Source organism: Narcine bancroftii, chromosome 13, assembly GCF_036971445.1.
Source record: "Narcine bancroftii isolate sNarBan1 chromosome 13, sNarBan1.hap1, whole genome shotgun sequence".
Classification (NCBI taxonomy): domain Eukaryota; kingdom Metazoa; phylum Chordata; class Chondrichthyes; order Torpediniformes; family Narcinidae; genus Narcine; species Narcine bancroftii.
In genome coordinates this window covers 71652005-71675490 of record NC_091481.1, presented here as the reverse complement: position 1 = coordinate 71675490, position 23486 = coordinate 71652005, and the positions used below count along the sequence as shown (strand labels likewise).

Genomic DNA, 23486 nt, shown 5'->3' with positions numbered 1-23486 from the left:
ATATTTTGACTGAAGAGTTAATATAGAGTTCTAATATGTGCTCTACTAGCACCCACTGTTAGGTGCATTCATCTTCTCTCCCATTCAGTGTAAGGCTGACCTGTACCTCATTTCCATTTATTTCTATTTAGATCCCATGATTCTCATCTAAAAGTATCAGTTTTATTTGTTTGTTCATCCAACGTTTGCCTTTTGGAGAAAATTTCCAGATTTGTAAGACCCATTCTCTATAAGAATGCATCCCAAATTCACTCATAAATGGTCTTTAGGTTTTTGTATGGTTGAACTCTTTCAGAGGGAAGAATTTTGCTGTAAGAAATTTATTTTATTAATTGGTTATTAATCTTGTTTATTCCTGAAGATGAACTCTTCCCACCTCAAGACTAATGGATCTTTGAGACTTGATGTCCAAAACTGAGCTCAGTGCCTCAGATGGGATCTCGTCTTTTGCCTTTACAACCAAAGCATCACCACTTTTGTACTCCACTTCCAATGGCATAAAGGGACCAACATTCTTCGAGCCGATTTGATATTTTTTCTAGAATAGCTTTATAATAGTATTCTCTATGGCTTACATTTAGAAGAAAATATACCCAGATAAGACGCGTTGATTTGAGATCTGAATTACTTTAATATGCAACTGTTGTTTACATTTAGCTTGTTTTTTAATGTATGGAATTGAAGGGCTACTTTTTAATCTAAAACCCTGTTTTAGCTTTCACAGTCAGCAGTAACTGCAGATGGCCGAGTGTCGACCCCAGCATCGGTCAGTAGTACAGACACAAATTCTCAGCAAACAGCGCCTGAAGCACCGATGTCAGATGTAAAGATGGAGGATAAACCGGAGGAGGAAGAAACTGAGCCAGAAACTGTGGAACTGAAGCAAGAAATTAAACAAGAGGTAATTAATTCATGTAGTTGCATGCTTCTTATGTATATAATAAGGACGTGTTTTTCGCGTTTTATTCCTTACTTATTTTAACCCTAGGCACCAACAATAACATTTGACCTGCTTACTTGCTCTGTTGCCATTCTCAGCTCACTGGCTCATTGAGGTTTAAAAGAATACTGTTGATACTTAAGCCATCAACAGCCTCTTTGAGCTGCCTAGCTTCCAGATGATGCTTTACCATCTGATGTAATATACTGTTATACGTTTTTTTTATTTATAGAAATGTATTTGCAAAGTGATTTTCATTGTAGGTGAAATGAAATTTTTTTTTAAAACAGTATTATCTTTTTTGTCTGTATCAAATTGTAACTTTTCCCTCGTATTTAATGGGATAAATGTTTCTCTGTGTACTTAACTCTAGAATAAGCTGTTTATAATGAGTCGAGTATGAATGTCTTGAACTGTCAGATCTTTTATGAAATTTAATCCACATTAGGATGGTCTGAGGACCCATCTGTTTCTTCCTTGAGCAAAAGCCCAACCAGTTTCCCTCCACCAATACATTTATTTGCCTGCTTGAACTTGTTCTCACGTTGAATCATTCTCCTTTGCCTCCAGTCAGTTTCTCCAGACCAAAGATGCAAGTTTGGACACCTGCCTGTCTTTTTGTGTGTTACATAGACAGTCTGTTTCAGGCCTACCTGAGCCTCTTCCCTCAAGTCTTTTTCTGATACAAGGACTGCCTAAAGAAATCTCTTCGTGCCTGCCACATTCACCACCACCAGTGGGCTGATATCGCCTCAAACCGTGCATCTTGGCGCCTCACAGTTCGGCAGGCAGCAACCTCCTTTGAAGAAGACCGCAGAGCCCACCTCACTGACAAAAGGCAAAGGAGGAAAAACCCAACACCCAACCCCAACCAACCAATTTTCCCCTGCAACCGCTGCAATCGTGTCTGCCTGTCCCGCATCGGACTTGTCAGCCACAAACGAGCCTGCAGCTGACGTGGACATTTACCCCCTCCATAAATCTTTGTCCGCGAAGCCAAGCCAAAGAAAGAATCATTGTATTGGTGCTGCCTCTTGAACACAACCATTTTATTATTTTTGCTTCTTTCCCTTTTGTATTGTTCATCTTTGGCATATTCCTTTTCTCCTTGTTTCTGTCTCCCATCTCTGGAGACAGGATAGCTACTCATGTCACATCATATAAAATCCCAGCTCATCACATTTAAACAGCTTAGAACAGGCACATTGATCTAACTGAATCCACAGATTCCATTCAATAGATACATTGAAGTGATCCTACACTTTGGAGACACCTTCCTAAGAACTTAAGAAATAGGAGCCATATGGCCCGTTGAGCTTGGTCCACCATTCATTAAGGTCATGGCAGCTCTTGCCATGGGCTCAACTCCACTGACTCAACTGTTCCCCATAACGCTTCAGCCTCCCTGCCTCTGCTTTTATTCCATTCTTTAAACACCTCCAAGCTCCAATGAATGTAAGACCAGGCTACTCAATCTTCTTATAAACTAACCCCTTTTTATAAAAATTCAATCAAAATGAAGTTACAAAACAAACAAAATCAAAGAAGCATCACAGATCTATACAATAAAATACCAAAATGGAACTATATGTTGATATGCAAAGAAGGAAGAACCAGTACATTATCACAATTATCAAATTCTACACTATTGTTTATTAATACAAAATTACACACCATGCCGATCCTTCAAAGAAAAGTAGGAAACACAAAAAACAAGAGAAAAAAGTGAAAGAGAGACCTCCCTCCCCCAATGGAAAAGGAAAAAAGAAAGAGGTAATTATCCAATATGATGTAACAAAATCATGTTTTTCAAAAGCATTAATTACATACAGATTAAACATTACGTGATTCATCCAGAGCTTCCTTCCTCCCTTAAGGGACAAATGTCTGAAGATAGTGGTATTGGATAGTTGATGGGGGGGGTCATCAAAGGTTAATCCTGTATATCTTAAATTCAGGTTCCATATTCTTAAAAACATATTGTAATATTTTCCTGAGGTTTGTAAGTAATCTTCTCCAGGGGAACACAACTATGCATTTCTGACTTCCGTTGGGAATCAGATTTCCAAGTAATGGCTATGCATTTCCTGGCCACCGCTAAAGCAAGTTTAACAAATTTAAATTTAATAAACTAACCCCTTCATTACCAGAATCAATCTGCTTATCATTGTCTGGTCCTCTGCCTTAGTGACTATCAACCAGTAGCAGTTATGTCAACAGTGATTAAGTGTTTTGAAAAGCTGGTGTTAAGCATATCATCAGCTCCTGTCTGAGAGGTGACATGGATACATTCCAGTTCACCTATCGTAGTAACAGGTCTACGCAGTTGCCATCTAACTGGCAATACACAAAGCCCTGGAACACGTGGACAGCAAAAATGTATACGTCAGGATGCCCTTTATTGACTGCAGTTCTGGATTTAACCCCATTCTCCCCTCAAAACTGTTCAGCAAACTCCAGGACCTGGGAGTTTACGCCCCACTGTGTAATTGGATCATGGATTTCCTCACCAAATTTAAGTTTTTGGGAGTCGCTATCTTGGAGGATCTTTCCTGAACCCAACACACAATGGCATCATGAAGAAAGCATATCAATGCCTCTACTTCCTCAGGAACCCTAGCAAATTTGTAAAGAGGTGTGGTGGAAAGTGTGCTGACTGGCTGTATCACAGTCTGGTATGGAAATACCAGCACCTCTGAGCGTAAAGCCCTCCAAAAAGTAATGGACACAGCCCAGGACATAAACCTCCCCACTTTTGAGTACAGGGAACACTGCCGTTGGAGAGCAGCAGCAATCATCAAAGACCCACACCACCTAGCACACGCTCTGTTCTCGCTGCTGCCATCAGGAAAATGGTATAGGTTCCACAAGACTCACACCACCAGGTTCAGGAACATCTGCTTACCCCTCCACTATCAGACTCCTCATTGTCAAACTCAATCAGAAACATTTAAGAACTCTTATGCACTTTAATGATTTTCTCTTTGTACTCTCTACCCCTTTCACATTGGCAAGCTGCTAAATTGGCGGGAGAACAAATCATTTTGAAATACTGGGGCTGTTCACATTGGACCAAGGAAAGTTGGATCTGTGCACCCTTTCACACTACTTACCCAGTAGCGCAGAGCAAAGGGATGCCAATCCTCCAGCAGTGATGTCCTGAGTGACACATCGAGTGACGGCAGATCTGCTCTCCCAGAATTCCGTGCGGCAGAGGAACCCCTCCATGAGTGCTCCGAGCATACAGCCCTTTCATTATGCTAAGGGACATGGGGACTCTAAATGAAAAGATGGCTAGTTCCTTGCCTGCCTGAAGTCTGTCTGTCTTCTCTCTCTCTCTGTCTGTCTTTCTCTTTGTGTCTCTCTCTCTCTCTCTCTCTCTCTCTCTCTCTCTCTCTCTCTCTCTCTCTCTCTCTCTGGGTCTGTCTATTTCTCTCTGGTTCTCTCTCTTTCCCTCCCACCCCGTCTGCCTCTCTCTGTCCGGTGACGTTGGGACCTGGCCATTACCGGACCACATAAAATGCCAGAAAATAGAAAATGCACAGAAAATAGCTGTCAAAGGTGCCGTAGGTGCCTCGATCAGTCCCATTTTCTGAGCTAAAAGGATCAAGTATATTGCAAATCAAATCCTGGTTAGCGTAGCTGTTAGTGCAAAGCTTTTACAGCATTTGAACCCTGTACTGTGTGTAAGGAGTTTGTACTAGTGGCAGCAGATTCAAATCGTGCCAAATCAAGGGGGTTGCTGGACCACAGCGCGCCGGTTAATAGAGCTTCAAACTACTTCATAATTTATTCATGCAGAGATTTCAAATCTGAGGTGTGGAATGATTCTGTCCTATAAGTCGCTCAATCTTGGTTTTCACAAATGTTCAGTTTAGACTGTTCCATGTGACATTATTTTGTTGACATTATGAGAAGTGGTATTGTTTTAAATATGCTTTTATTAACATTTTGGAATTTGTTGAGCGGGGGACTTGCTGGGTTACTTTTTTTGGGGTTACTATTTACCACATTATAAATTTGTTCTCAGATTATGTAAGTTTCTGATCAAGATGATACAGCAACGAGAACTATATTATGGAGCATTAGCTAGTCTGTAGAAGGTAGACATCAGTATGTGATGGAAAAGAAATTCCTACCTTTTCTGTGTTGAGGCTGTGTTGATTCTGAACATTTGTAGGTGAAGGAAGAACCCGCAGTGGAAGACTGTAAGCAGGAATCAATGGAGGCTGATGAGAAGAAACCAGAGTTGAAAGGTGAAGTGAAAGAGGAAGAAGATACCACAAATTTGGCAACACAATCATCCCCTGCGAGTGGACAGTCACGCAAGAAGAGTACGTACATGTTTCTTCTTGTTACGGTAATGTGGAGAGAAGATGTGTATAAAACACTAATAGCTGATGAAATGAGAAGCCTGCAGTTTGGGAAATCAAGTAGAGATTATGGATTCTGGGTGGAGTTGAAGAGCACCCATCCATTTTTGAAGTATTAAATTTATTCACATTGATAATAATTTATGTTGAATCGTGTTTACTAATTTCAAAATTGAAATGTTAAATGTCTACAGTGGTCAATAAAATATATGCTATTTCCTGAGTGTAAAAAAAAGATAATTTTAGCAAAGAACCGAGGAGAATTTTATCCATTTAAGGGCGTGAAATTTTAGAAATCTTTCATCATGGGATATGGCTATTCTATTATTGTTTAAATTAAAGACTAAATCCCATTTAATTTTTGGGTAGAAAGGAAATTTCCTGCATTAGGTCTGTATCCTTCAATGCTTTGCCTATTTGTGGCTGTCTAATTTCCTCTTAAATGCAATGATTGGACTTGGTACCACCAGCTCCTCTGGAGGTGCATTCCAAGTGTCAGCCACTCCATAAAAAGAACTTTCCCTTTGGATCCCCTCAAATATTCCCTTTCACCTGAAGCTGGTCACTTATGCCTGCCAACATGTGGGAAAGAATTCTGCCTAGCTGCCTTATTTATATCTCCCATAATTTTATTTTCCCCTGCCCCCCCCCCGCCAGCCTCTTTTATGCCAAGAAAAACAGGCCCAGCCTACTAAACTTTCCCGATAACCAACATCCTGGTGAATTTCCTCTGCCCTCTCTCTCTAACACAGTCACATCCATGCTACGGTGCAATAGCCAGAACTGCACACAATACTCTGTTCAGCCTAACCAGTGTGTTGTAAACTTGCCACATTAAATCCCAACTCTTTATGTTCTATGGTCCAACCTCTCAAAGCTAGCATGCCTTGTACTTCACCATCATATCTACTAGCCTGTGTTACCACTTTCATGGAAGTATAGACTTGAAAGCCAGAATTCTTCAATGTACCTCAACGACTTAGCATGAACTATATGTCCCATACTCCCATTTGACTTCTTAAAATACATTGCCTCCCACTTGTCCGGATTAAATTCCATCTATTAACAATCCGTTAACAATCTATTAACAATAATACATATGTGCTGCTGTAGCCTGAGCTATCGCTATCCACAAAAATATGGCAGCGCTGTTGTGGACTGAGGTGAACAGATTTACAGTGTTGCTCCACAGGGTCCTACTGCCTGCTTTTGGTGCAGATCGCTCTGTACAGGCTTTAAGCGGCCTGTTAAAGGAGCTGAGTTTTTTTAAATCCTCCTCCCATGGAGGCCTGTGCCCAAAATGATGGTACCTGTGCGAGGCCGAGTGTCACAAGGGATTGCAGACTCCGTGTAAGCGGAGGACCAGTGCAGAGCATTACAAACAGGGGAACACTCTATGATGAGAAGGAGATGCATGGCAGTCAAAACTTCAGGGAAGGTGATAAGGCAGCGAGAGGCTCAGCCTCTGAGCACTCGCATAGGGTGCAAAGTGCTGCCGAGTGGCAGTCGAAGGGCTCACGCAGGCTGCTGGAGACTGGCTCATGGATTCGAGGATGCTGAGGTCAAGAAGGGCTCCCAAAGGGTGTTGGGTGCTGAAGGCTTCCTGATCACGTGCGAGATTTTGATCTGGAGCTCGGGTTGCTGATTGTTTGAGTCAGAGACATTTGATGACTCTAAAGGGACTTTTTTCTCTCCTATTTTTAGGGGTGCCGGGCAATGCTCATGGCAACTCTTTCGTATATTACATTTTTGATGCATTATGTGACAATAAAAGGGCCTTTGAACCTTTGAATTTTTATGTCGGGGCATGTTTACTAGTCAGTTTTGGGGACATTATGGCCTATTTCTAATGTCTGAACAAAGGATGCAAAGGATTTATTTATTTTAATGCTAACTTTAAAGTTAAAAGTCTCTGCTTTGACGAATTGACTTTCTCTCCTTGTGTATAGTTTTCAAGCCAGAAGAACTGCGACAGGCACTAATGCCGACACTGGAAGCACTTTACCGTCAGGACCCTGAGTCACTTCCTTTTCGTCAACCTGTGGACCCCCAACTTCTGGGTATTCCTGTAAGTAGGTGGTGGGGGTGTATTTTTCATTGACTGGCCCCCAAAGATTGCAGCAATAGTTGATTCATTTGCCAATTCGGCTGAAGCAGTTGCGAAAATAGAAATACAGTGCCCTCTGCCTCCACTTTATAGAAATCTCTTCTTCTGTATAGCAAGGTTTGTTGATGTATGTTAACTTGATTATGTCAAATTGCTATTTTAATGCTGTGTCATTTGATTTATTTGTTTCTGAAATAGAAATTGTTGCATCAGCTTTTGATTTAAAAGAAAAGAATTGTGGTGACTGAATAAGTTAAATTCTGTTTTCAGAGAACACAATGTGGAAGAGTCTCCTCCAGCAATATGTCATCAAACTAACCAAGGAGCAAACAGTTTTAATCTAGTTGTGTTAATCAGTCATTTCAGAAATCATGTGAAGAAAAAACATTATAATTTTAGGATTGAGTGACACACCTAATGTGGAAACTAGCTTCTTGAATTTAACTAGTGTTGTTACATTAATATCAAACTAAACAAAGTCTAGCAATGAAAGAAATGCTTTATAATTCTCAAAAAACTACATCTCATTAAAGTTGAGTACCAAGACGCCGGTGCTGCTGGAGCCACTGTAGCAACACCGTTGCTGCGGATCCACGGGGAGTGAGGGAGCAGAGATACAGTGCTCCTGCGAGATCCAGCCACCCAGTTGACTGCTGTTGGCTCCACATGGGCTTTGAACAGCCTGTTGGGGGAACCAACGATGGTTTTAGTTGAAATCCCGTGACCGCGGGTCTGCTCAAGGTGGCAGTGCCTATTAATCGGCAGCAACCACGAAGGGCTGCAGACTCCAGGGAAGTGGAGGACCAGAGGGTGGGAAGATCACGCCTGGCTGAGAAGGAGAAGCGGGGAAGGCGACCCACGGGGACGGTAACCACAGCCGCAGTCTGCGGCGAGGGATCCGAGGAAACTGTGGGCTGCTGTTGAGAGACTTGCATTGAGCTGCGGAATGCTGGAGACTGGCTCGAACTGGCTGGAGGGGTACCAAGTATCAGAACCGGGGTGTGAGGAGTTGCCGAGGGCGCTGAGGGGTTCCTGACAGTGTCGGAGGTTTGTATCTGGAGCTCAAGTTACCAATGATTTGGACTGGACTCTGTGTGGCTGCGGGGGTCTATGGAAGCGCTGGAGGCGAATCTATGGACACTCGGTGACTCTGGGGGGACCCTCTTTGCTTCTCTCTGTCTCTCTCTTGTAAGAGGCACTTGAGCAATTCCTGCCAGTGGCAAATCTGTCTGCTGCAGCAGGCAAAAAAGAAATTTTCATATAATATGACAATAAATTGAATCTTGAATAAAATCTTCAATTTGTGGGCGTGTAAGTTAAAGGAAAGCATTAGTGAGATAAATGTTTGGGAGGATTGGTAACTAGCAAACTACGCTGAAAAAGACATTTGAGGGGAGAAATAAATACAAAAATTAACAAAGTAAGAAGTATAAAGGGAGATAGAAGTTAAAAAGATTATAAAGGAGTGGCAATAGTAGATACAATTATTTTGTTTTGAGAAATTAGCACTCGTAGATAAAAGGAAAAGTGATACTAGTTCTTGAAAACTAATGCTATTAAAAGCTAACAAATCTCCCAAAGCCTAATGCCTAAATCCCAGTGTGAAACATTGGCATTACATTAGCGTTGAATTTCTAAAAGGCCTTAAATTCTTGAACAGTCCCATTAAATCACAAAATAGTTATTGCAACAGAATTATTTATGACAAAGGGTCAAGAGAGAATAGGAACCAGTTATGTGGTGGAGTGTACTATTTTTGGATCTGCTATTTAATTTATTGAGATTAATGTGTGGTTCTTTTAGGTTAGAGGAATAGATGAACCGTTTTTATTTCATTAAATATTGAGAAATAAAAAGTCACAGGAATTTGGGCAAAATTGCAACAACAGAATTTTGATACCTAATGTTGAGCTGGGTTTTTTTTATTGCATGGTGTTTAGAATGCAGAAGCTAAGAAGTTATGGTTTTGTTGGCACAGTTTAAATTTGTATAATTTTCTAGACTCTAATGAGATGGATCTGCAATAGGAAAAATTGAATAGGGTGGCTCTACAGTTGCTACTGTTTAGAACACTGAAGCATAATCTGAAGCCTGTAAGATTCCAAGAGAATGGCAGAGTGGGGGTTGGAAGTGTGATTCTTCAGCATGGAATTTAGAACTTGGGTCCACAGCATAGAGCTTAGCTACAGTGTTTAGAACAGCAATGAGAAGTTTCTTCACATGGAAGATTAAAAATCTTTGACCTTTGTCAGATATTTTATCTGCTGAGTATATTGCAAGCTGGAGCTCAGAATTTTGAGTGATGGGAGATAACCAGGATCAGGTGAGAATTTGGGCGGTGCTACAAAATGAACAATTATTGAAAAGTTAACCTGCTTTTGGTTTTTTTATGGATGTTCCTGCTCTGGTTTCTCGCATTTGAGATATTAGGTCTTTTCAATCTTCCACAGAAATGCTGTAATGTTTTCCAATTTTCCTGAGTGCGAAACATTGTTTTTGATATATTTGTGCTCAAAAGTTTTCATTAAGCATGTTTGATCATTTTTTAAACAAACCCTTTTTCTATATATCCACGATGTCTTCATTATTCACAAGGGATGGGGACACTTAATTTTATGTAGGTCAAAACAAAGCTACAGATCCTTCCAAGGCCACGGGCACTGAAGCTGCTCGTAAGATAACAGCGCGCGTGCTAAACGACGCAGAAACCTACAAGTGCATTAGATGCACCCCCAGACCCTGCTCTGGGTGCACATTCAGTCCACGTTCCAGACTCCAGCTCCAGCCCACTTTCCAGACTAACCTCAAGACCAGATAGACATCTGCTGTTTTACTGTCTCCAGAACAAAAGAGAAATGGAGTTGGGGGTTGTTCTTGCATTTACTCAGATTCATGGGTAATGAGGAAATAGTGTAAACTGTTGGCTAGTCAGAAGATGTTAAAAGATTGAAATGCAAGGTAAGTCAATGAGTGCTTAATGAGGGAAGTTAGCATTGATGGTGTTTAGTTGCAGTCTTTGCTTAATGACATTGGAATTCAACTAAGTGATGAGAACATTAATCCCTGTACTGGTTTAAATATCTATTTCAAGTATTTTCATTTGCTCATATTTATAATTAAATTAATTTCTTCTGTTGTAGGAAGAATTTTAAGTGATAGTTACCAAGCCAGTTGAGACACTTCTGGTGCCTTTAAAGAAAACTCATTATTTCTTCTCTTGTCTCTTGAAGGACTACTTTGACATAGTGAAGACACCAATGGACTTGTCTACAATCAAGCGCAAGTTAGACACTGGCCAGTATCAGGAGCCATGGCAGTATGTAGATGACATTTGGTTGATGTTCAACAATGCCTGGCTATATAATCGCAAAACGTCACGTGTGTATAAGTACTGTACTAAACTGGCAGAGGTTTTTGAGCTGGAGATCGACCCTGTCATGCAAAGTCTTGGATATTGCTGTGGTAGAAAGGTCAGTCTCTGGCAGTTATCTCTAAATACTTTGTATTCTGCATTCCTGCTTCTGTCGAGAGGGTCTTCCACAGGAATATAGTTGTTCCACCTGTCATAATTGCATATTGTTTTGCATTTGAGAGAAGCAGCACGATTAGCGTAGTGGTCAGCACAACGCTGTTACCACATCAGCAACCCGGATTATAACCAGTGCCGTATGTAAGGAGTTTGTACATTCTCCCAGTGTCTGCATGGGTGCTCTGGTTTCCTCCCACCCTTCAAAATCTGCAAGGATTGTAGGTTAATTCATATATTTGGGAGGCATGGGCTCGAGGGCAGGAAGGGTCTGTTAACATGCTATACGTCTAAATTAAAGAATATCAACAGATTATTCAACTGTTTGTGGTGGTGGAGATGGGATAAACGGGGTAGGTTATGAAAATGCACACAGGCACCTCCAGTAAAATCTACTGAAGGTGCATGTCTGCAAGGAATCTTTTTATTTTTGCATGGGATAAACGGGGTAGGTTATGAAAATGCACACAGGCACCTCCAGTAAATCTACTGAAGGTGTATGTCTGCAAGGAATCTTTTTATTTTTGCTCATGGAGAAGACAGGGAAATTTTAACATTTCTATCGCCTTTCTGAACCACGTCAGCTCACTTAGCAAAAGTCTGAAATTAAACTTTACTTTTGTTTAGTTGTGCTTGGAGAATCATAATGAAAGCATGATTTGTTCACAAATCATAAAAAGATTTATTTGTAAATGGATTTCAAGGTAGACTTCTTAAGCATTCCACCTTTTGTAGTCTTTGGTTTTACTCAGAAATAATAAAAAGCCAGATAGTGGCAATCTGAATTTCTTGAAGGCTTTAGCAGATCAGGCAGAATCAGAGGGCGGAAGAGAATTTTTAAGGTCATTGACTTTGAATCGAAGCTGGGAAATGCTGGAAATAAATGACTTCATTTGCAGAAAACAGGGATTGCTTATTCCTGCAACAGGAAGGTTGACTAACAAAAGCAGCAAAGGTTTAAATTTGGACATGCATGCTGCACTGTCATTGGCCCTTATTACCCATAACCCCGTACTGCCCAATTACACTCCAATGCAATACATTTTTTTTTAATTAAATTTTTTATTTTTCACACCATAAATCACATTAGCCATGATATACACTATTTCTTTTTCACACATATACAGTGACTTTTTCTCCCCCCCCACCCCCTTTCCTCCCAAACCACCCCCCCACCCCCCCCTCATCCATTTTAGGTATACAATCTAGGTTGCATTAAGCCAGTCAGACAATGTTGTCATTCAACAAAATTACACCAGAAATTCTACTGAGTCCATTCTTTTATTTCCTTCTCCTTCCATCAACTTAGGTAATGTTTGTCCCCGGTAGGTTTTCGCTATTGTATTTAATGTAAGGCTCCTATACTTGTTCGAATATTTCAATATTATTTCTTAACCTATATGTTATTTTTTCTAATGGAATACATTTATTCATTTAAATTTAGTAGTTTCTTCCTTTTAATTTGGTTATGTATTCCATTAATATTTAAAGACATATAGTTCAGCGTAGCCATTTTATATTTTGTTTATCTTCTCTTTCTGTTTTTCCATCATTACCTTTCCTCCTTTTCCATTTCTGTTTTCTTATTTTCAACTCTTTATAAGACAACATTCCTACAACATCCAACATTTTCCTTATTCTCCTATTTCTATCTTATTTATCCCCAATCTCCCCTTCACCTCCTGAGTTGTCCTTTATCCCTTGTCGGACAACCACATCTCCCCTCTCCATTTGGATTTGCGAATCCACTCGCAAGCGTCAACTGATTTTGCAGTGACCGCTATTTCCCCCCACCCCGCCTCCCCCAGAAAAGATTTCACTTTTCATATGTCACAAAGGTCACTCTTTTAATTCCCTCCTTATTCTCTCTATTCCATTACCTTCCCTTATTAATTCTTGTCTATACTATCTATATTTTCCTCTAAGTACAGATACATTCATGTATGCTCATTGTCTCTATTCACTCTTATACCTCTTTACCCGCATACATATCAATCGTGATCATTTTTACTCTCATTACCCGTCTTCATCCCTCAGTCTATTTTTGTCTTTACCCACATACATATCAATTGTGATCATTTTAACTCTCATTACCCGTCTTCCTCCCTCAGTCTATTTTTGTAATTGTTCTGCAAATTTTCGTGCTTCTTCTGGATCCGAGAATAGTCTGTTTTGTTGTCCTGGAATAAATATTTTCAATACCGCTGGATGCTTTAGTATAAATTTATACCCTTTCTTCCATAAAATCGCCTTTGCTGTATTGAACTCTTTTCTCTTCTTTAGGAGTTCAAAACTTATATCTGGATAAATGAAGATTTTTTGCCCTTTATACTCCAGTGGTTTGTTGCCCTCTCTTACTTTTTCCATTGTCTTCTCCAGTACCTTTTCTCTTGTAGTATATCTTAGGAATTTTACTACAATAGATCTTGGTTTTTGTTGTGGTTGTGGTTTAGAGGCCAATACTCTATGTGCCCTTTCTATTTCCATTTCTTGCTGTAGTTCTGGACATCCTAGGGTCTTTGGGATCCACTCTTTTATAAACTCCCTCATATTCTTGCCTTCTTCATCTTCCTTAAGGCCCACTATCTTTATGTTATTTCTTCTGTTATGGTTTTCCATTGTATCTATTTTTTGAGCTAGTAGTTCTTGTGTCTCTTTAGTTTTTTTATTAGATTCCTCCAATTTCTTTTTTAAGTCTTCTACCTCCATTTCTGCTGCTACTGCCCGCTCTTTCATCTTGTCCATTTTCTTTCCCATTTCTGTTAAGGTCATCTCCATTTTATTTATTTTCTCTTCTGTGTTGTTTATTCTTTTTCTTAAATCCTTAAATTCCTGTGTTTGCCATTCTTTAAATGACTCCATGTATCCTTTAATAAGAGCAAGTATATCCTTTACCTTGCCTTTCTTTTCTTCTTCTATTTCCCTGTACTCTTCCTCTTCCTCTTCTTCTTCCTCTGGGTTGACCATCTGTTGTTTCTTTGGTGCCCTTTCCTCCTCTTCTTTCTTGTTTCTATTGTCGTCTGTGGTCTCTTCTTGCTGCAGGTGTTCTGCAGCTGTCGTTGCCGGCTGTGGAGATCGACTCCCCAGCTGGTCCCCCCTCCCGTCGGTGTGTTTTTCATTCGCATCGCGCATGCGCGATACTTCGCGCATGCGCGGTTGCGCACTTTTACTCGGCTCTGCGAGCCATTTTTGTAGTCCATTATTTACCGACCTGAGGGAGCGGGTTTCTCTCTCCGCAGCGGGCCTCTTCGGACAGGTAAGGCCTTCACCTTTTTCCTCCTTTGTCTTCTCTTCCTCTCTTCTTACCGTTGCTTTTGATTTTTCTTTTTTTGTCGCCATCTTCTTTCCACCTTTATACTCACTTTTCTGTAACTTTTATTTCTGTGCCTTTGTGTTTTCCTTTGTTTTTCCCGACTTTTCTGGAGAGGGCTGGAGTTCACCGTCCGGCCACTACTCCATCACGTGACTCCTCCAATGCAATACATTTTTGAAGGGTTAGAGGAAGCTGGAGCACCCAGAGGAAACCCACACCGAAATGGTGAGAACGTGCAAACTCCTTCCAGACAGCGCCAGATTCAAACTGGTATTGTAGCAGCATTGCACTAACCATGTCACCCTGAATCTGCATTCTTTGTAGTTAAGAAGAATGAGTGTGATATTAATGAAACATACAAGATCCGGAAGAGGGGATATGGAGTCCATGTTGAAGTACTCTCACTAGTGAGAGGATCTCTAATGAGAAGGCGCATTAAAGGCGCTACATTTAAAAAGGTGTCAAATATTCAGAATTCTCTTTCCCAGGAGGACTGGGGAAATGAGATCATTGTGGGGGGGGGGGTGTTGAAGAGGAGTTAGGTATATGTTTTGAAAGATCAATAAATGCAGGGCAAAGGGGAAGTGAGGTGGACACCTGGGACAGATCACAGTGAATGATGTGGCAATCCTTTTCCTAGTTTCTTCTGTTCTTAAATTCAAAAGGGAGGCCAAATGATGCAAATATTAGTGATGGAGAAGAGAGAGAAAGGTTAAGGCTAATTAATTGTGGGTAATTTGTGTGAAAGAGGTTAAATATAAGATTAAAACTTATGGCAGAGCGGAGAGGAAAAATAATACCGAATCTGACAAAACAAAATGCAGTTGTTGTTAGGAATATAGGAAGTACTCTTGTCAGCCTACATCTGAACGAAAAAAGATGAATTTAATTTTGCAGTTTTATGACTGGGTCAAATAGTGTTCTCTTTTATTGTAATTTTGGCAGTTTCTCTCTACCATTCTCATTCACTCCCTTCTACTGGCATTTCCTCTTTCTGATTTAAAAAAAACTTCCATCCCCTCTATTTGGCATCACCACCACCATCTCCATCCTATCACACACATTCCCTTTGTTCTTTGCACTCCAGCATCTTCTACCCCAATTTCAAATTTGTTTTGATTTCTAAATTTTCCTCATCCTGGTGAAAGGTATTCACTCTGTCATAGGTTCCATGGAGGCTGATGAACCTGATGAATATTTCTAGCATTTTATGTTTTTATCTGGGGTTGTTTATCCCTGTTGAATATAGGAACATTAGAAGCAGGGCTAAGGCTTCCAGTCTACCATTTATTATGATCATGACTAATTTGTCCCGTGTCTCCACTGATCTTTCAAAAAATGTATCTACCTCTGCTTCTCTATTCTCCAATGATCTAGCCTTCCTCATCTTCCTGATAGGGAATTCTGTAGATTTGACACCTTGTGTTCAGTTTTAAATGATCTTGCAACTGTCATCTTGTTAAAGATTCTCTCACCAGTGGAAGCTCTTCAACATCTACCTTGTCATGCCCCCTCAGGAAAATGTATGTTTCACTAATATCATATTCATTATTCACAATTACAAAAAATACAGATCCAACTTTAGCTGTTTGTGTTAGGACAACCTTCCTTCGCAGGAATTGACCTAGTGAATCTCTTTTGAACTACCTCTAACACTAGTATATTCTTCCAGTAATGTGCATTGTATTCCAAGCATAACCTCAGCAGCACCCTTTTCAATTGTAAAAAATATAGTACTTCCCTGATTCTGAACCATAGAACAGTCCCCTTCAGCCCTTCTAATCTGTGCCAAACCATCTTTTTTGCCTCATCCCATTGACCTGCACTCAGACCTCCATACCTTTCCCACCCATGTACCCATCCAAATTCTTAAATGTTAAAATTGAGCCTGCATTCACCACTTCAGCTGACAGCTTCTTGCACACTTCCACCACTCTCTGTGTGAAGTTCCCCCGAAACTTTTCCACTTTCACTCTTAACCCATATCCTCTGGTTTGTATCTCATCTATCCTCAGTGGAAAAAGCCTACCTACATTTACTCTGTGATTTCCCCCTCATAATTTTAAATATCTCTATCAAATCTCTACTCATTCTTCTACGCTCCAGGGAATAAAGTCCTAACCTGTTTAATATTTCCCTGTAACTCAGTTCCTGAAGTCTGGGCAATATCCTCATAAATCTTCTCTGAACTCTTTCTCTTATTGATATCTTAACTGTAGTTATGAGACCAAAACTGTGCACAATACTCCAAATTATACAACTTTACCATAACATCCCCACTCCTATACTCAATATTTTGATTTATGACTATGCCAAAAGCTCTCTTTGGAATCCTATCCATGATATGGCAACTGAGAAAACCACTCCTCCTCTAACCGATCGGGTGCTGTGTCTTAGAGTGGCTGATGTTAAGAGAGAACTAGACAAACTCAACCCAAGGAAAGCTGCTGGACAAGATAACATTCTGGGCAGAGTGCTCAGGGGTTGTGCGGCTCAGCTAGCAAATGTTCTCACCGACATCTTTTAACACCTCCCTGAGTAGCGCTGTGGTCCCCATGTGTTTCAAAGCTGCCACCATTGTCGCTGTGCCAAAGAAGTCGTCTGTGTCCTGCCTGAACAATTACTGCCCTGTCCCACTCAGGTCCATCATCATGAATTGCTTCGAGAGGCTCGTCATGGGGCACATCGAGCACCTGTTTGTCCGCCTCTCTGGACCCTCTGCAGTTCCAACCACTCCATAGATGGTGAAATCACCACCACCCTACATCTAGCCCTCACCCACCTGAAAAATAAAGACTCCTATGTTCGAATGCAGTTTACCAACTTCAGTTCGGCATTCAACATGATCACACCTCAATACCGGATGAGGAAATTGGGCCTGGTGGACCTTATCTGAAAGAATGAGGAGGCAGCAAACAGAGGCGAAGTGCAGACACTAACGAACTGATGCAGAGCAAACAATCTATCTGAACATTTAAAAAAAACAAAGGAAATGGTTGTCGACTTCAGGAGGGGCCCGGGGAAATCATGCTCCCCTAACCATTGACGACTCTATTGTTGAAGGTGTCAGGAGTATCAAATTGCTCGGATTGCACCTGGCAGAGAATCTCTCCTGGTCCCTTAACACCTGCTCCATAGCCAAGAAAGCCCAACATTAGTGTTCATAACATTTATACCATCTCAAAAGCTTCAGTAGATGAGTCTTCCAGGTAGATTTTTTTTTCACACTATGAACCATATTGACCAAAATACACATAAACATTTCCCTCTTGAATATACACAGTGTCATTTTCTCCTCTTTTCCCATTTGATGTGAAAGGAGTGCAGTTTTAATTTTCTCCTAAATGACTGGTTGATTTGAACAATATGACCTTTTTTGTTCTTAATTTTCCCTTTTTTTTTTAACAGAAATTGTCCCTTCTAGAAAACTTTCAGCATTTGAAGACCTTAATCAAATAATCTATTAGTATTATTTACTTGAAGAAATGCAGTTCAAATTGAAGCAGTCTTTTCTCGCAAGTTAACTCACTCTCTTGGTATCATCTTGAATTAGTGTTCTTTCCCAGTTCTTATTTCATTAAAAGGTTTCACATATTGATGCAGATTTAGTTATGTTATTTGAATAAATTTTTTAAAAATAACTTGTTGGTCACCAGATTAATAAAGTGTATTCCATTACTCTAGTAAACTAAAATCTCCCATTGATTCTGAAAAATATCTTAGCATAAACTATAAGCATTTATCTGTACTTGAGATTTAATTTTTCCCTTGAGGCACTTTGTGTGAGATGACTTTACATCGTCCAAATGGGGTTAATCTTCAACACTCGGAAAAAATAAGAACATTTTGGCTGTTGTAGTTTTCTGACCACTTTCAACTTTTTGACATTACTCCTTGCATGCTCCATATGGTGTCACAAGTGTAAAGCCTTAATGTTGCTGCAGGTCTGATCTTCTCCAGTGATTCTATTTAAGCACATTTCTCGAGTGTTTTTATCAGTTAATTATTGGAGGGATCTACATCTGTTCACTTTGATCTTACCCACCCAAACAATGATGTGGGGATCCATTTTCACAGGGGATAGCCACTTCTTGGTACTTTGGCCTTGTGACTAATCTTAAAATGGATTTGGCTGTGCTTTTTATACCATGAAATGGGAAAGGATATCACACCAAGTCTTTAATGTGTCTAAATATACTGAGGCAAATAATCAACAGAAATCCTTGCTGCCTTTTTAGTTCATCTCACTCTCTTTGCGTCTTGAGGGTGGAGTTTCCATAATGCTACGTTCTAAAATTATACAAGTTCATTCTTTTTGTGCTGTCTTTCTACTCACCATAATTATAGTCTCCTGTATTGAATTTATGAGAAGAGGATTTCATTAAAATAGGTTCAAAGTATCTTGACAAGAAAGCTTGCCTTTTGATAATAAGCACTTGGAGATGAGAGACTGTTCTAATTTGATCAACAATCTTGCTGACCTGTGAGGTTACTGTATTTAGGAAACCATCTTGTGTTGACAAAACTGAACAAACATCTTTAATTGAACAGTTACAAAGCAACATTTTGTATTTATTTAAAGTGGCTCTGGCTGGGGAACAATAAGTATTTCTCAACTAAAGATATAAAAGTGTAAGTAATAAACTGATGTTCTTTAATTGTGCATTTGTCTCCCACAGTTTCACTACACACCCCACCAAGCCTGGTATTGTTCATTTTAGTGCGTTGAGCTCCATTTTCTACAAATGATACCTGTAGCAAAGGAACCAAAGGTGGTTAATCCTATACCACTTAGCAAAATGCTTGCCACCATCAGAAGTTTAAAAAAAGCAGATATTCTCATTGGATGAAGCAAAAATCTTCAGGATTTGGGCATGTTAATTTCTGCATGGAATGAATTGGTTACATGGGGATACTAACAAAGCTATGAAGCTGAGCAGCAGGCACCTTTCTGACCTTCATATGAACACTGCACTGAAAAGCAAATTGTCGATTTGTAAGATTTTGTGGCATTTGAACAAAAAGCAGCAATATTACTGCTAATTTGAAGTGTTGCATGGACTTTAATTTTTTTTTCTTTTGCAGCTGGAATTTTCTCCACAAACCCTCTGTTGCTATGGTAAACAGTTATGTACGATCCCTCGGGATGCTACCTATTACAGTTATCAAAACAGGTAAGAAAGATGCTGGCTTTTGAATGATTTTGTGTTTTAAATAAGTGACAGGCTTGATTTTGTGGTCTGTTTAAGAATATTATCCAGTCTGGTTGAGTATTTATCAAATATTCAGATGATGAAAAGAGGAGGAGTTGTTTCAGACCTTGAGGCTCCTTGTTGACCAAGGGGTCAGACCTGAAGCTTTTTCTCATTCCACAGATACTGCTTGGCTTTCTAAGTGCTTCCAACATTTTTGACTTTAATAAACCCTCTGCAAATATTTTCTTGATTTTTGAGCAATATTCTATTCATCATGTTTTCCCTTTTATCTATAATACTGGTTGAAGCTGGTACAAGATCTGTACTTTGCGGTATCCTGCAAAATATATAATATGGGAAGGAAATCAATTTCATGTGCATCTCACTTGAGCATTTTGTCTGTTGTGCCATTGAAAAATGTTGATATTTCTGTTTAAATGCAATGGAGAAATGACTAAATGTTGAAACATTTAGGAATTGCAGTAGCTTAAAAATTATTTCTCTAAACACGCAAATCAGTTTTAGATTGTTGCTATATGAGTAATTTGATATTTGTTAAAAGATTTTCAAAATGACTTCCGATTCATTGTATTAAATTATCTAATTGAATGTTTGCTGTGCAGAATTGGCATTTTAATGATCTTATGCTACAGACTGTGCTTATTTGATGCCAGATTTATTGGTATTCTCACCAATGAAAGAGAAACAAAACGTCAGATAACTGTAAAATATTTTGAGACTCCAAATCACACTCTAGGGTCTGAGTGTCTAATCTGGATTAATGCACGTGGGGTACTGGTACAGTTCTGCACTCTTAGAAGAGGTGTCTTTTCAATGTGAGGTTAAATAATTCTGTCTCATTGTTTTAAGATTGTTTTAAAATTAAATTGTTCTAAGTGCTACTTATCCAAATATCCATCCAGTTATGTGTCCTTTGGTGTCAGTTGAACAGCCCAACTCGCCCATCCTGCCAAGGTGCCTTCCTGTGTTTGAACTTTTCCTACCATGGTATCTGTCTAAATGTCTTTCAGTGTTCATTATATTAGCATCACTTTCCCAGCACTTTGTACCCTCACCGTCTGTAGAGAAAAATAGGCTGCTTAAAGCCCCTTTAAGTCTTTTTCCTTTCGCCTTTTAGCTCTCGTTTTATACTCCTAAAACACTGAGTATTCATATTAATGTATACCCTTCATGATTTTATAAACCTGTCAGATCATCCTCTTTCGCTCCAGGAAAAACTCCTTATTCAGTCTTTCCTAATGACTTAAGCCCTCCAACATCCCATTAACATCCTTGTGAATTTTTCTGCCTTCTCTCTAGTTTAATGTTTTTTCCTGTAAAACCACAAGATACAGTAAATCCCATTTTGTAATTATTTTTTAAAATTATAAAACAATGGTAATCTCCAAAATTTTCCTCAGTCTCAAATTTTGTGGTTAAGAAAAAGATGTTAATTTTCAAGGGGCGGGGAGGGGGGGGGAGAAATCTGCTGTGGGTTCAGCTGATTAATTAGCAGTTGCTCATAAGGTTTAAACATAAAATTTCACCGAGATATTTATCTTGAAAGATATCACTTCTGCGAGAAATGCTTCAATGAGATTCAAGGAGAAACTGTCTCCCTGGGTGATGACCCTTCACAGCCTCAAACGTAAGTATATTTTCAAGCATTAATCCAAACATTTAAAGACCGTATTGTTTTCATTTAACATTTGTGTACTGTGTATTTCTTGCATTAATTTTCTCGAAAGTAAATACTGTACTTGACAGTTCCATATCACTAAAGACTTGATTGTTTTATTTAATTAAAATCAACAAATGAAATTATAGTAAGATTTAGGCTTAAAATATATTCTGTACAACAAAAATCAGAATTTTGATCTGTTACCGTGTGTTGTGTGTTTGTTTTAGTCACGGTGAGAAACTTTTTCAGTATCTCTTGGTCAAGACCGTCCTTAGCCCTGTGCAGTCATTTATAATCTATTCTGGCAGTGGAAGGATTTGTTCTGTTTGCATTAGCTTAATTACTTTGGCATGGTATATTATACTGTATTCCACTGCAGCATGGGTTTTTGTAAATTGCTTGAGGACCCAATCTTATTTTTTATATTATCACACCAGACAACTTCTTCGCTGTGTGCCATCTCCTGTATCCTACCTTATCTTCAGATTTTAATTTCCTTTAGGACTATTTCAAAGGAACAGTTTTCGAAGAAGAAGAATGATACACTGGACCCTGAAATGTAAGTGTTCTCTGAAAATTGTGTTTTATTTTATCAGGTGGCTCTTGCCATCATCCTGAACCTTTTTAGTCACTCTTTCTGTAGTCAAGATTTATTTTCCATTGATGTTCTTTCTTTCATATTTTTGTAAACTGCTTTGTTTCCAATTTTCTGCTGATATGTCTGTTGGTGTTAGAAATGGGTATAACCAAGGAAGTCAACTTTGCATAAATGCCAGGAGCAGATCTGAGATTGACATTTAGTAAAATTTTGTGTTGGCACCTTCCTTCCTTATAAACATGCACTTATAAAGCATTTATGGAATGCACAATAAAAATTACATAACTCAACAAAATATAAAACATATAGCGCATCCATAATGCAACAATATTATCAGAAAGAAAATTTTATCATATATAAGCGTGGCTCTAAACCCCATCCCCAAACCAATGTTGTATGACTAATGAAACAATCTACTTTGTTCCTAAGATAAAACAGCAAAATATTAAAATTCAGGATTAAATATTTTCCCTAGAGGTTATAGAAATAATTCAGAAATGGTCCTCATAGCATTTGAAACTTTATATTTGAGTTATTAATTGAGTAGCGGTTCTTTTTTAACAGGACATAATGTCCCTCAGCCATTGAGCATAAGTGAGTGGAGCAGCACCCTTCCATCTAAATAGTGTTTCATGTCTGGTTAAAAGAGAAGCAAAAGACAGAGAACGACATTTGATTGGAGTTGAAAGTACATCATCCTCTCCAGTTGGTCCAAAAAGAGCAACCAAAGGATTGAGATGTAGATTTACATTAAGGATTAAAGATAAAGTTTGAAACACATCCCTCCAGTATTTTTCAAGAACACATTTATCAGAACACATTTATCACAACAAGAATTTACATCTGAATAGATATGAAATAATTTGACTTTAGACATATGGGCCTATATACAACTTTAAATTGAAGCAAGCAGTATTAACTACTTAAGAATTAAATCCAATGTTGTCTGGTAAAGAGTTGAAAATAAGAAAACAGAAATGGAAAAGGAGGAAAGGTAATGATGGAAAAACGGAAAGAGAAGATAAACAAAATATAAAATGGCTACGCTGAACTATATGACTCTAAATATTAATGGAATACATAACCAAATTAAAAGGAAGAAACTACTAAATTTACTGAAAAAGGAAAAAATAGATATAGCATTTGTCCAAGAAACACACTTAACTGAATTGGAGCACAAGAAATTAAAGAGAGATTGGGTAGGACATGTAACAGCAGCATCGTATAATTCAAAAGCAAGAGGAGTGGCTATATTAATTAGCAAAAATGTGCCATTTAAAATAGAAGAGGAAATAATAGATCCAGCAGGGAGATATGTTATGATAAAATGTCAGATATATTCAGAGCTTTGGAATATACTTAATATATATTCACCTAACGAAGAAGATCAAAAGTTTATGCAAGATATCTTTTTGAAGGTAGCTAATACGCAAGGGAACATACTAATAGGAGGGGATTTCAATCTGAATTTGGATCCAAATATGGATAAAACGGGGAAAAAAATTAACAGGAAGAACAAAGTAACCAAATTTATAATTAAATCAATGCAAGAAATGAAACTTGTGGACATATGGAGGAAACAAAACCCAAAAGAAAAGGAATACTCATACTACTCGACTAGACATAAAACATACTCAAGGATAGACCTATTCCTGTTATCAGCCCACATTCAAGGAAGAGTTAGGAAAACGGAATATAAAGCTAGACTATTATCGGACCACTCACCCCTGTTATTGGCAATAGAGCTAGAGGA

General features: G+C 39.0%; 1 protein-coding gene across 1 annotated transcript in view; it reads left to right on the top strand.

Moving 5' to 3' along the window:
• ep300b (E1A binding protein p300 b) overlaps positions 1-23486 on the top strand; it is a 120755-nt gene that overhangs the window by 71683 nt on the left and 25586 nt on the right. The window contains exons 15-21 of the mRNA XM_069909180.1: positions 716-901; positions 5121-5274; positions 7263-7381; positions 10651-10890; positions 19345-19433; positions 21022-21102; positions 21638-21694. Of these exons, the coding sequence (XP_069765281.1) occupies positions 716-901; positions 5121-5274; positions 7263-7381; positions 10651-10890; positions 19345-19433; positions 21022-21102; positions 21638-21694 (926 nt within the window). The remainder of the gene's footprint in view (positions 1-715; positions 902-5120; positions 5275-7262; positions 7382-10650; positions 10891-19344; positions 19434-21021; positions 21103-21637; positions 21695-23486) is intronic.